The sequence below is a fragment of the Pygocentrus nattereri genome, chromosome 21, assembly GCF_015220715.1.
Source record: "Pygocentrus nattereri isolate fPygNat1 chromosome 21, fPygNat1.pri, whole genome shotgun sequence".
NCBI lineage: Eukaryota > Metazoa > Chordata > Actinopteri > Characiformes > Serrasalmidae > Pygocentrus > Pygocentrus nattereri.
Window position 1 is genome coordinate 32,326,830 of NC_051231.1, and position 14,386 is coordinate 32,341,215.

The 14,386-nt window shown below is 40.4% G+C and overlaps 1 protein-coding gene across 2 annotated transcripts; it reads left to right on the forward strand.

Annotated features, from left to right (window-relative positions):
• The first annotated feature begins 1,501 nt into the window (after positions 1–1,501).
• Positions 1,502–10,363, forward strand: card19 (caspase recruitment domain family, member 19). Of its 2 annotated transcripts, XM_017724498.2 has the most exons (6): positions 1,502–1,574; positions 3,692–3,831; positions 5,297–5,456; positions 8,008–8,073; positions 8,167–8,232; positions 9,453–10,363. In XM_017724498.2, the coding sequence occupies exons 1-6, from the start codon at positions 1,568–1,570 to the stop codon at positions 9,545–9,547; spliced, it is 534 nt and encodes a 177-aa protein (XP_017579987.1). In that variant the 5' UTR covers positions 1,502–1,567; the 3' UTR covers positions 9,548–10,363. The 2 variants fall into 2 exon arrangements, with proteins under 2 accessions (XP_017579987.1, XP_017579988.1); XM_017724499.2 differs by lacking the exon at positions 1,502–1,574 and having other exon boundaries at positions 3,685–3,831.
• The last annotated feature ends 4,023 nt before the right edge of the window (positions 10,364–14,386 follow it).

Consider the following 14,386-nt stretch of genomic DNA (forward strand, 5'->3'; position numbering starts at 1 on the left):
GTCATGCTCCTTTTTTTTAATGGGAAAAAAACTCATACGGTCACTTCTGTGGTGCATTTCAAGGGAAAGCTGATAGGCTACTTGTCAAAATAAACCGGACTGAGAAAAAAAACCTGCGTTTGTGAAGTTTTTATTTATTACTTTCATTTTGCAAACCGTGTTTGTTTATAAGATTATTTGTTTACTTAAAATGCATCTTGCATCAAATAAATATGGGCACCTTTTTTGCATGCAGGGGGTTTTTATTTATTCATTAATTAAGAGAAAAATGTTTAAGTAGTTTGTCCTGAACTTCATGTCTAGGAATAAACGATAATCATGAACTTGTAAAAACGCTGAGCTGCGTTTTAAGGTGTAAAGTTCAGTGTTATTGTTTGTGTTTATCATCCAACCCAGAATCACCACACACACCAGCAGGGATATTTACAGAAATGATGATGAAGACAAAGTAAACTTTTACAAACATCATTTTTGAGGTGGTGCCGTTTATGTATTCCATCTCCCCGATTCAGTGAACCATCAAACTCATGCTTGTGAGGTCACCGGGACATACAGCAAACAGACTGACCGCTTAAATGAAGCTCATGTTCCACAGTCACCCTTGAAGGGACTCTGGCCAGCGTGAGAACTTCACCCATCTGCTGTGAATGTGCTTATTTGCGGCCTGCTGTGGTGCCGAAGTGGATTCCAAGCAAGATTTTCCAGTGTGAAGCAGGAAAACCCCCATCTGGTGATGTAGCTTGAAGGTGGGAGGACCTTCTGAAGAGCTGTGACTGCTCTGGGTGCATTTTTAGGGTCTCCCTGCTGAAATAAAGAGCTCAGGCCTGTATGCATTCTATGGCCTCGCTGGTCATCCAGCATCTGAAACAGCATATCGCTGATGTCGAAGCAAAACCTTGTATGTCAATTTTTGTCGTTTTTCAGGTTTTGACCTAATTTGAAAGACCCTGTTGACCTTTACGTTGTCTCAAGATTTCCACGGCCATGGTCAGAGGACGTTGCATAAGGACACCAACATACTTTAATTAGCACTTTGTTGTGATATATTACTGCATTGCTCGCCAGAAACATACAGTATTATGCAAATATTTTGGCAGCCTGGTCAAATTCCATGTTTTGTTGGTTTTAACTTAACTAAGATAAGGGATCACGTCCTCTACAGAGAACACCTTTACATGCACGACTACTGTGTAGATGCTGAGTTAGGTTTATTGTGGAGGTGGGATAAAAAAAGTTATAATACGTTTTAAATGAATAGAAATTGTGCTCTGAAAATCCCTGTTACCTTATTTTATCAATAAAACGTGTAAGTTGACCAGGGGTGTTCAAACTTTTGCACACGGCAGTGTTTAAATCATCCCTTCCATCCATTCCTATTCATTCTAAGGTGAATTCTCTCTAAGGCGCCCTCTACTGCCTCTATAATGCATTGCAGCTAATTGGAAAGGGCGTGGCCTCCAGTGTCCCACCCCGCCCCCTCCTGCGTGTCAGGGCTGTGGCCCCGCCCCTCATGTGATGGGCGTGGCTGAGGTATCCAAACACAAAGGGCAGGACGAGAGGACACAAGATGGGAGGTGGGTGACAAACTGTAGGGCGCTTTCGCTGAACTTCAGCACCAAAACTCGGTCCCGGCGCTTCTGCCCCGCCGTGGCGGCGTGTTTATGGGCTTGCTCGTCCTCCTTTACCCTCGGAGCGCTTTCGCGGGCGGGGAGGCCGTTCGGAGCCTCGGGGCGGTGTCAGGGCTGGGCTGACTGAGCTAGAACCTCACAGCAGCTGGCGCCGAGGTGCTTCACGCTTCTTTAGACATTTCTAGGCTACTTTCTTTGTAGAAACGAGCCTTTTGCTGAACTTTGGCTCCTCCAGTTCAGCTCTGTAGCTGCGTTTCTAATGTTTCGCTGGTTACGAGGCTGAAGCCAGCTTCTCATTCGACTTTCCCCGGTCCACCTTAAATAGGACGGCGCTTAACGTACACTCCGCCAGCTGTTCGAATTCTCCCGTTCCACCTTAAACGGTGCAGCAGTCACATTCTGGCACTAGCTTCTTATTCCAATTGTCCCGTTCCGCCTTAAATGGTGCAGCGGTCACATTCTGTCACTAGCTTCTTATTCCATTTGTCCCGTTCCACCTTAAATGGTGCAGCGGTCACATTCTGGCACTAGCTTCTTATTCCAATTGTCCCGTTCCACCTTAAATGGTGCAGCGGTCACATTCTGGCACTAGCTTCTTATTCCATTTGTCCCGTTCCACCTTAAATGGTGCAGCGGTCACATTCTGGCACTAGCTTCTTATTCCATTTGTCCCGTTCCACCTTAAATGGTGCAGCGGTCACATTCTGGCACTAGCTTCTTATTCCAATTGTCCCGTTCCACCTTAAATGGTGCAGCGGTCACATTCTGGCACTAGCTTCTTATTCCAATTGTCCCGTTCCACCTTAAATGGTGCAGCGGTCACATTCTGGCACTAGCTTCTTATTCCAATTGTCCCGTTCCACCTTAAATAGTGCAGCAGTCACATTCTGGCACTAGCTTCTTATTCCAATTGTCCCGTTCCACCTTAAATAGTGCAGGAGTCACATTCTTGCACTAGCTGATTCGCCAGCTTTGTGTTAAAATTTTCGGTCCACCTTAAATGGTGCGGCATAGGCATTCTTGCTGAGGCGCCGTAATGTAACTGCTGCGCCATTTAAGGTGGAACGGAAAATTCGAACACGATGCTGGCGAGAGAGATGAAATGGATAGAGGTAGAGATAAAGATGGACGGATAAAAGAGAGGGAGAGTTGAAGTGGTACGTAGAGGAGCGCCAGAGCACAACTGCTGCACCAGTTAAGGTGGGACGGAAAGTTGAGTTCAGCCTGGTTGGCTGTTTTGGGTTTTAAGTGTTAGTCTTTAATTAGGCGGTTAGTCTACAGCACATCATACTGGAATAATGACCCGTAGCGTCCAGCTTGGTTCGTGTATTAATTTGGACGCTTGTTTGGGTTTATTTTTCCGCTTAGAGCGCCCCCTGGTGGCCGAGGGCACCTCTTGGGACTCGTGTTGAACTTTGTATTATAATATTATATTACACTAGGATTTTGGGTGAGGCTCTCTGGCCTATCCAGATTTTAAATAGCATCTTTCACCCATTATATAATAAATATATATATATATATATATATATATATATATATATATATATATATATATATATATATACACACACACACACACTACTCACAAAAAATCAGGGATGTTTGGCTTTTGGGTGAAATTTCAGGATGAACCTAAAATGCACTTTAACCTTTACAGGTGAACTTAATGTGACCTTCTCTAAACTTCTGAATGCACGTGTCCAGCTGTTCAGTGTTTCAGTACTTTGTGCACAACTTGCTGTTTTCTAACAAGGAGCTTAACAGCGATAATATGTGTTAATTATCATCTAGATTTAACAGAAAATTACACAGACGCTTCCATGACTCAATACCATATCAACTCTATATGTATATAATTTAGGATTTTGTATCTATATCTTATCAGAAATAATGAACAGTCTCTTGAAAATGGACTGGATTAAACAAAGAAGGGTGGTTTGTGCACACATACATTTTACACATGTGTACGTGTGTGTGTGTGTGTGTGTGTGTGTGTGTGATGCATTATTCATGTTGCATGATTACACTGTTGACAGTAACTTTGTCTTTGTGAATGTCAGACAGCTTCCATGAGCAGTTAAAAGTGGACAGCTGGTTCCTGAAATCTGACCGTCGTCTGGACACGGAGCTGGTAGATAAACTGATTCTGCAGCTGAACCGAATCTACCCTCAGATCCTCACTGACAAGGAGGCCACCAGGGTGAGACGGCAGCACACTGGGAGAGACTTGCACTCCCTGAATGGACTTGTTATCTACATGGCCAAAGGCGTTCTGAGGGAACCTCCTTCCGAATGCCAGTTGAGGGTGGATCACTGTGTTGCGGAACACTTCGCTATTTACTCTGCCTGGCCACTTTATCAGAAATCCCTCTTTTATAGCTCCAACCTGCTGGTGTGCACTTAGAGACTGCAGATCATCGTTTGATGGGCAGTATGTGCTAATTATCATCTAGTCCTTCATTAATGGTCAGTTTCTGACCACAGAACCGCTCTTTTTTAGATATTGTCTTGTCCACTCTCAGCCTAGCAGTGATGCTGATGTGTGTAAGAATTTCAGCAACACCGCTGTGTCTGATACACTCCTACCGGCACCACACCCTCTGCCACATCAGTGTCACTGCCGTGCTGAGAGTGAACCACCACTCAGATAATATCTGGACAGCAGCAGTCTTGAGGTCAGACATTCTACAGTGTACTTGTACGCTTCATTTAACAGTCTGAATTCAGTTCATGAAGGCCTTGCTAATTAACCCATGAGCTGAATCAGGTGTATGTAGTGAGGGAGTGCGTGGAAATCTGCAGTTGTTTGGTCCACCAGGACTGGAGCTTGACACGTGGTCTATACAATGGAGATCTAAGTCTGGCGTTTCTAATAAAGTGGCCAGCCAATGGAAGTGCAAGGTAGGTGTTTCTAATAAAGTGGCCAGCCAATGGAAGTGCAAGGTAGGTGTTTCTAATAAAGTGGCCAGTCAATAGAAGTACAAGGTGGGTGTTTCTAATAAAGTGGCCAGTGAGTGGAAGCACAAGGTGGGCGTTTCTAATAAAGTGGCCAGTTAGTGGAAGCACAAGGTAGGTGTTTCTAATAAAGTGGCCAGTTAGTGGAAGCACAAGGTAGGTTTTTTTAATAAAGTGGCCACTGAGTGGAAGCACAAGGTGGGCGTTTCTAATAAAGTGGCCAGTTAGTGGAAGCACAAGGTAGGTGTTTCTAATAAAGTGGCCAGTGAGTGGAAGCACAAGGTGGGCGTTTCTAATAAAGTGGCCAGTTAGTGGAAGCACAAGGTAGGTGTTTCTAATAAAGTGGCCAGTTAGTGGACGCACAAGGTAGGTGTTTCTAATAAAGTGGCCAGTGAGTGGAAGCACAAGGTGGGTGTTTCTAATAAAGTGGCCAGTGAGTGGAAGCACACAGTAGGTGTTTCTAATAAAGTGGCCAGTGAGTGGAAGCACAAGGTGGGTGTTTCTAATAAAGTGGCCAGTGAGTGGAAGCACAAGGTGGGTGTTTCTAATAAAGTGGCCAGTGAGTGGAAGCAGAAGGTGGGTGTTTCTAATAAAGTGGCCAGTGAGTGGAAGCAGAAGGTGGGTGTTTCTAATAAAGTGGCCAGTGAGTGTAATAAAGTGGTAGGGAATGTTTAAAATGCATTCATATCGTACTCCTCTCATCTACACAGTTCCGGGACCTGGACGTGCCCACCTGCGTGCGTCTGGCTGAGCTGCTGACGTACCTGCAGGAGAAAGGCGAGGAGGCATGCAGAGAGTTCTACCGCGCTCTCCACCTGCACGTGGAGGATGTGTATTTCAGCCTGCCCACACGTCTCCGCCGCCACACAGGTTAGTGTCCTTCACAATCCCCCAAATCACAGACCACAGATTGAGGGGGAACTTTCACCAGCATATAATTGTACAAAGTCCATGTTTATGCCACACGTGTAGTATTAAATTATCCTCCTCGTTCTGTTACACGAACATAGACACTTTGTGTGCGTCTTAAATAGGACTGCGATGTCTACCTGTACCACAGCCACGCAATAAAAATGGTTGTGATACAGGTTTCATCAAATCCAAGCAAACCGAAGAGGTGACTGTCGCAACTGTGTCTAACGCAAACCAACATATTCTTCAGTCTGAGGCTGAAATAACCCCTCATACAGGCTCCACGACCCCCTGACTGCTCAAACAGGCTCTGTAATTGGTGCGCTGTAAAAAGCTCACTGTGATTAGTACTAAACACATAATCACTCTGGCGCAAGACTGTGGTTAGATTCCTTCCGACTATTCAGACAAAACATGCATTCCACTCATCTGGTCGGTACAGTTGCCCCTTTACCTCTGAGGGTTGGTTTCGTAGAGAGAGTTTAAGCCTAGTCCTGACCTACACAGCATTATGAATGGAGATTTCACATTGAAAGTAAAGCGTAATCCAAGACTTAATCCAGCTTAGACCCTGTCCCAGAAACCAACCTGAAGAGTCTGTATGTAGGCCCACATTTCATAGTAGATACTGAGTAGTTCATAGTAGATACTGAGTAGTTCATAGTAGGTATTGAGTAGTTCATAGTAGATACTGAGTAGTTCATAGTAGATACTGAGTAGTTCATAGTAGATATTGAATAGTTCATAGGAGATACTGAATAGTTCATAGTAGATACTGAGTAGTTCATAGGAGATACTGAGTAGTTCATAGTAGATACTGAGTAGTTCATAGGAGATACTGAGTAGTTCATAGGAGATACTGAGTAGTTCATAGGAGATATTGAGTAGTTCATAGTAGATATTGAATAGTTCATAGGAGATACTGAGTAGTTCATAGTAGATACTGAGTAGTTCATAGTAGATACTGAGTAGTTCATAGTAGATATTGAATAGTTCATAGTAGATATTGAATAGTTCATAGGAGATACTGAATAGTTCATAGTAGATACTGAGTAGTTCATAGTAGATATTGAATAGTTCATAGTAGATACTGAGTAGTTCATAGTAGATACTGAGTAGTTCATAGGAGATACTGAATAGTTCATAGTAGATATTGAGTAGTTCATAGTAGATATTGAATAGTTCATAGGAGATACTGAGTAGTTCATAGTAGATACTGAGTAGTTCATAGGAGATACTGAGTAGTTCATAGGAGATACTGAATATTTCATAGGAGATATTGAATAGTTCATAGTTGATACTGAATAGTTCATAGTAGATACTAAATAGTTCATAGTAGATATTGAATAGTTCATAGTTGATACTGAATAGTTCATAGTAGATACTGAGTAGTTCATAGTAGATACTGAATAGTTCATAGTCGATAATGAATAGTTCATAGGAGATACTGAGTAGTTCATAGTAGATACTGAATAATTGATAGTAGATACTGAATAGTTCATAGTAGATACTGAGTAGTTCATAGTAGATACTGAGTAGTTCATAGTAGATATTGAATAGTTCATAGGAGATACTGAATAGTTCATAGTAGATACTGAGTAGTTCATAGGAGATACTGAGTAGTTCATAGGAGATACTGAGTAGTTCATAGGAGATACTGAATAGTTCATAGGAGATATTGAGTAGTTCATAGTAGATATTGAATAGTTCATAGGAGATACTGAGTAGTTCATAGTAGATACTGAGTAGTTCATAGTAGATACTGAGTAGTTCATAGTAGATATTGAATAGTTCATAGTAGATATTGAATAGTTCATAGGAGATACTGAATAGTTCATAGTAGATACTGAGTAGTTCATAGTAGATATTGAATAGTTCATAGTAGATACTGAGTAGTTCATAGTAGATACTGAGTAGTTCATAGGAGATACTGAATAGTTCATAGTAGATATTGAGTAGTTCATAGTAGATATTGAATAGTTCATAGGAGATACTGAGTAGTTCATAGTAGATACTGAGTAGTTCATAGGAGATACTGAGTAGTTCATAGGAGATACTGAATATTTCATAGGAGATATTGAATAGTTCATAGTTGATACTGAATAGTTCATAGTAGATACTAAATAGTTCATAGTAGATATTGAATAGTTCATAGTTGATACTGAATAGTTCATAGTAGATACTGAGTAGTTCATAGTAGATACTGAATAGTTCATAGTCGATAATGAATAGTTCATAGGAGATACTGAGTAGTTCATAGTAGATACTGAATAATTGATAGTAGATACTGAATAGTTCATAGTAGATACACAGTGTCTATTATACATTATTAAGTTATAGCAGATACTGAATCGTTTATAGCAGATACTGAATCGTTTATAGCAGTAATACTGAATCGTTTATAGCAGATACTGAATCGTTTATAGCAGATACTGAATCGTTTATAGCAGTAATACTGAATAAGCCTTTGTTTTCACACAGTTAACATTTATCGGTTTAAATCTTCTAGACTCTGTGGATCCAGTACCGAGTCCAGCCGTCATCCCCACTGATAGATTTGTGTTGCATAATCAAGGTAATCTGCTTGCACTGCATACGCAGCCATGATTTTACATATATACAATTAAGCATTTCTCTTCTGTCATGATCCTGTTTTCTCTTTCTCCAGGACCGCTGTTCTTTCTGAGCTGTTTCTCTGCCGTTGCAGGAGCAGCCTTCTTATATTACTATGGGGGTAAGAGCTGTTAAATTGCATTCATCTGTATAATCAAACAAACCAGCTCTTTTTATGGAGTTAAGTATGCAGTTGGTTTTGGTTGAACTCAAGAAGGCCTAAATGGCCAACAGGCTAGTGGTGATCATTATACTTTGCATTATTTAAGCAGTAGAACCCGAGAGAGAGTCTGTTATCATGAAATAATGTCATGGCTGTGATTTTGTCACCGTAGATCATCCCAGCCGTGATGTTATTGGTGATAACTCCCTCCTCGAGTGCTCTACTGCTTTAATACAGCAGGTAAATAAATACAGTAAGAAATGAATAAACTGGCCGTGAACGCGGCTTTAATATGTTTTAATGGTCAGTTCCTTCCTCCTAATTAACGAGCTCCGAAAGTAACGAGCTCCGCCCACTCGCCGCTCAGCCGGCAGTTCGTGCTCCAGCCAGAAATGAACCCAACACCATTCGCCAGACGTGTCTGATCTTCAGAGTCGGACCAAATCAGACTGAGCCAGAAAACTGAGCCAATATCAGGTTCAGCTCAGTGTTGTCTTTTTTTAAAGATCAGTATTAATGTTGTTTTGTTCCAGCCGGTCTGTAAAGCTTCTTACAGCCCGTTTAGTTTGGCGAATGGTGTTGGGTTCATTTCTGGCTGATTCCAGGTTGTTCAGCTGTTCTTCTGTCACAGCTGCCGACTGAAAAGCTGCTCAGTGGTGACGACAGTTTGGGAATTTAGTGTCGTCTCGTCTTCAGAGTCGGACCAAATCGGCTGTCGGTCAAATGTGATCTTAACAGTGTCCGTTTTCTGTTTGTGGCAAAGTCAGAAGTAAAAACGTTCAAATGGCTCGAGCGTCTCCTAAGTCGTTGCTTAGCAACAGCATCTCAGCGGAGTGATACAGTGTTTGTGAAAAAACCTGTGATGTTATGGCGAAATAACAGCCCAGTTAGACGCCTCACAACCAATCAGATGCGTGGCCAGAACTAACTGTGGTATAAAGCAACTCACCGTTCAGTTTTCAGTGAATAGTAGAAATATTAGTATTTTTGATCAAAAATGATTCACAGTACACTTTCACTATTAATTCATAAGATCAGCCGAATAATAAACCAATGGTTAAAACCATGTGTTTTAATAATAATTAATAAAGTTAATTAATAAGTTTTTACAAAGTCCTCCTTGACCACAAACCACATTTTTGTGTTTGTATTGTGTGTGTGTGTGTGTGTGTATGCAGACTTTAAGACGGTGTCGGGCTCGAGCAGCGCTCTGGGTCTTGCTGCTCTGGGGATCGGGAGGAAGATCAGAGAAGTTCTCATCTGGTACACATAGGACTGACTGTTAACAGTGTTACCATGGAAACCATGGCAATGCTGCAGATACCCAGGTTTAAGTGCCTCGCAACATCCGACGTCAGGGTTTAACGTAAATCTGTACATACTGGAGCTGTAAATAATGTAACAACTGCTGTTTATAAAGCTTCTATTTTTTCCTCGGGGATGCTGGTGGGTCACACGGTGGATGGGCGCTGGTTTAGTATCCCAGCTCATCTGAGATGAGTTGATAAGCGTGGATGAGGAATCGCACTCTCAGAAGTCTAAATTGGCCTTGGCAGTTACAAGTACCTGCCATTAGTGGCATGTATTACTGATTATGATTATTATTATTATATTATTATTTTATTATATGGTCTTTAGGGTGGACTGTCTTGTAATAGTACCTCCAGAACAGTGATCACCAACTCGCCTGCTAAAATCTCCAAAGTTTGAATATAAGCCCTTATTAGGTTAATGAGGTCTAATCATTGCTTTTACCAGATGGACGTTTTTGGTGTTTCTGAGTTTGTGGTTGAACTTGCAGGGAACTGGTGACGGCTGACCTAGAATATATTTAAATGCTCCATGAATGCAGATTTGCCTTACAAACCGCACACATATGAAAATGTTTAAAACTACAGTCACTCCCTTAATAAAAAATAAGTGTGCAGAAGTTTGGGCGCCCCAGTCAAATAACATGCTTTTCTTGACTTTCTAAGTGAAAATGAGTGAAAACATCCTTTACAGAGACTCACCTCTGCACATTTTAATATACAGTTACTCTTTATTTACTGAATTTACATTTTGGAAAAAGAAATAAACCTTGGAAAAAAAAACTTTGTATCCCCGAAACGGTAGCTTTACAGGAGAAGGAAAAAAATACGTTACTTTCAATGTAAGTCAGTGGAACCAAATGTTTTTCCAAGTAATTTGGGCCGTTAATTTTGGTCCATTCATTGTGAAATTTATACACAATGTAAAGGAAATTTAGGCATTTTCAAATTGTCAAAAACTGAAAAATGATGAGATATGAGGTTTTGCTCCGACTGGCGGGTTGTTTGCCTGGTGCATCTTCCTCTTATTTATATATATATATATATATATATATATATATATATATATATATATATATATATATATATATATATATATAACGCACACGTGTATGTATATTCCCCCCCCAATATTTCAATCTCCGGAGATGAAAGGAAACTGCTGAAAAATTCCATATTTAAGTATTCATATTCCATATTCCAGTAGAGGATGTTAATTTCTCTCAAAGCATGTAATTTGAAGGGGTGTCCAGACTTTTGCATATGACTGCAGGGGCGTCTCCGTTACCTTGCTCAGTAAAGGCGTGGAGGCAGCTGTGGTGCAGTTTTGTAAGTGGGCATGAAATATATTAGATATACGGGATTAGATAGATTTTATGGGAAATCAAGAATATCAGAATCTAATAAGGAGAGGTTTCGAGTTTGCTGGAGGTTGTTTGCCTGGTGCACCTTCCTCTTCTTTCGTCTCTCCATAATTGTCCATTCTGGGGTTTGTTAGCGTTTACAGTGGCAGCTTATGAGGTGTAACTATGAGTGGTCCTGATGTTTCTTTTCTTTTAAATCAGCCTTCATTTGTTGCAGACCTTGAACCTCGAACTCATTTGTACAGCCCTAATAGTTCCGGCAGCTTCATCTTAGCCAGCCGTGTCCAAACACAGTCGTGGATCAGGGTGAACACTACACTGTGCGGTACTGTGGCCTTCAAAGACTGGATCTGGACGCCTGATATATATGTGTAAATCTATGCACACTTTTCTGTCACTATGCATTTCATTTATAATCGCACTATTGGTATTCGTACACTAGTCGTATCGTCTACAGGGAACTGGGGTGACCGAGCATAAGCAGTTGTACCAAGTTGGAGTGCTGAATGTTAACAGTGCTCCTGGGTTTGTAGTGTGTTACGGTGGCATTTTAAACACGTGTGTGAGGTTAAGTTTGTGCAGGGGGAAAAAATCTATGTTAGTATCTCTGGATCTGATTTAGCACCTGTGGCCTTATGTTTCTACACTAAACTTGACAGGGACACGTTTGTTAAGACTTGCACATAGTCCTGGATGAATTTTAAGTATTTCTATAAATTGAAACGCAAACAGAATTTGGAAAGTTGTCAGTAAAACGAGAGAATGGGAACTTTACAGGAGAGGGAACAAACCTACTTTACTTTTAATGTAAGTCAATGGAACCAGACGTCTTTCCAAGTCATTTTTGGCCGTTTCTTTTGGTCCGTTCATCATAAAATTTACATACAATATAAAGGACAACAGGCATTTTCAGATGATGTCAAAACCTGAAAAACGCTTAAAACGGACATACAAGGTTTAGTTCTGACAGCAGCGGTTTGTTCTGAAGAGGGGGTGCTCAGCATGCCTATAGAGCTCTACCTTCTGGAAATATAACACTTTATAACACTTCTGAAGGAAGTTTCAACCTTAATTTGCTACATCTGGCTCTGAAGTCCAGAAGTTTCTGGAAAGCTTTGCTTACTGTACTCGTGAAATTTGCTTATGGATGAAACTATAGGTAACACTTTATTTGAAGGCTACCTACATAAGGGCTTCAAAACACATTCATAAGCACTGAATAATGTGTTTATGAAGCACTACTTGAACATTTATTAAGTGCTTATGTCGGTTCTCGCAACCTGACATAAGATGTTTTATGAAATAAATGACATTGTACTGACATAATAAGAATAAACAAACATATTTACAGCACTAAACATTTAAAACACTATAGATAATTGCATCAATCATCTTATCCATGCCATGGAGGGAAGAGGGGGGGGTTTCCAGGCATATTTCACCTGATATTAATACAATGTCATCTTAAGAATGCAGACATATAGTTATGTATAGTGTTTTAAATGTTTAGTGCTGTAAATATGTTCGTTTATTCTTATTATATCAGTACAATGTCATTTATTTCATAAAACATCTTATGCCAGGTCGCGAGAACCGACATAAGCACTTAATAAATGTCCATGTAGTGCTTCATAAACACATTATTCAGTGCTTATGAATGCGTCATGAAGCCCTTATGTAGGTAGCCTTCAAATAAAGTGTTACCAAACTATATTATATGTGATTTCCAGGAATTGTGACGACAAGCCCTGTTTCCAAAGTAACGAATGTCAGTTTATGTATTTTGATGGTAAAAATGGACAGTTTGGCCAAAAATGCAAATGAGGCAGCAACCAATATAATCTAGCAGGGTATATGAACTACCAATCAGCAAGGTTATGCTAATCATCCTGCTTAAATTGCTTGTTAGTTGTGTGTCCTTCAAATGTTCTTGACAGCAGTCGGGTTCTGGATGTAAACACTAATTCTGCATATTAATGTCCAGCTTTCCAGCAGTATCTTCATTATGTTCAATGAGCCGCAGGTTGGTCACACATTTGCCTTTGACACATCATCTCAGATTAGATATGTGCCTTAAAATGAGCTCTAATGTTGAAGCAATTGCGGTGCTGAACTTGTGATGCATAACAATTCAACTAATATGCAAAAATATGCATTTGTATATCAATGCCTACATGTGCACAACAGCACCTTGTCTTTTTAAGGTGCTATTTTTACACATTAAACTACTTTAAAGACATGAATTTGTGTTTCACACTGATATATTTTCTTCTTTATTTCACATCTGAACTTTTTCCTTTTGTAAATAAAAAGCTTTTTACAGTAGTATTAAACAATAGCATTATAAAGAATCTGTTTATTTGGTCTATAGTAATAAAAATAACCACACAAAAGTGAAACAATAATACAAACAAAACCACAAATTAAACAAATGATGCATAAAAAAACGCTAAAATAAAGGCAACAGACTTTTTAAAATCCTTATTTGTGATCGTCGATAAAGCCCTTGACCAGTAGAGGCCGCTTTAAGTTCAGGCCTGAAGACCTCGGGACACTTTTGGTTTTGGTCTGACCACAAAAGTCCTTTTAAATTTCTGCTATTTCAATCATATCATGCTTCTGAAATATCAGACTTCGAAGACTCTTCAAAGATCTACTAGCACAAAGCATCTTCAGTCTTCATCAAGGCTTCTTGATGCAAGCACACTTTGGTTGGGATGTTCTGTGGCAGTGCATAAAAATGAAAGAATCGGCAAGATATGCAGTCCAGGCCTGCTCATGGCCAACGTCCTGCAGAGGCTATCTGCAACTCAAACATATCTCTGATATTCAGATATTCCTAAAAAAAAATTTTAAATGATCTTCACCCTTTGAAGGCTGAAATAACATCTGCAGATCTGCAGGACAGAAGCTCTCTGTGAGCCGCGAAAGCTCAAATAATACATAAAACAAACATACAGCAATCGTTTTTCTTTGAAGGTGAATTCCACTCATCTTAGAATTGTTGAGGTGTCATCAGAGTCATTCAGAGCGGTTCGGTGTGAAGTGGTTGACTGTAGAGACTCAGATGTCTTTACAGTGGTGGTGATGGGATCCAGGGGTCGCCATGACTACAGCAGTAATATAGACATTTTGTTTTGTTTGCCATCATGTAATCTTGTAGTAAAATTGTTAAATCTAACTAGTGCTCTATATCAGGGGTCGGCAACATGTGACTCTCTTACTGCCCTGTTGTGGCTCCACAGCTGAATCAGATCAGTAGGTAATAATAAAATAATCCTCCTCTACAGTAAAATAAAGCTCTGCTGATCCTTCAACACAGTTTAACAGTAAATGGTCTTAAACGCTGGAGTTAATCTAGAACTGCTGATTCACCCTTTAACCCTGAAGATCAGCGCAGACGGCTGGTCACCATAGCAACACAGACGACAGTCTCGC

Coding starts and splice junctions, on each gene's coding strand:
- card19 (XM_017724498.2), top strand. Junction 8,074..8,166: donor ATTTGTGTTGCATAATCAAG/GTAATCTGCTTG, acceptor CTCTTTCTCCAG/GACCGCTGTTCTTTCTGAGC. Junction 8,233..9,452: donor CTTCTTATATTACTATGGGG/GTAAGAGCTGTT, acceptor GTGTGTATGCAG/ACTTTAAGACGGTGTCGGGC.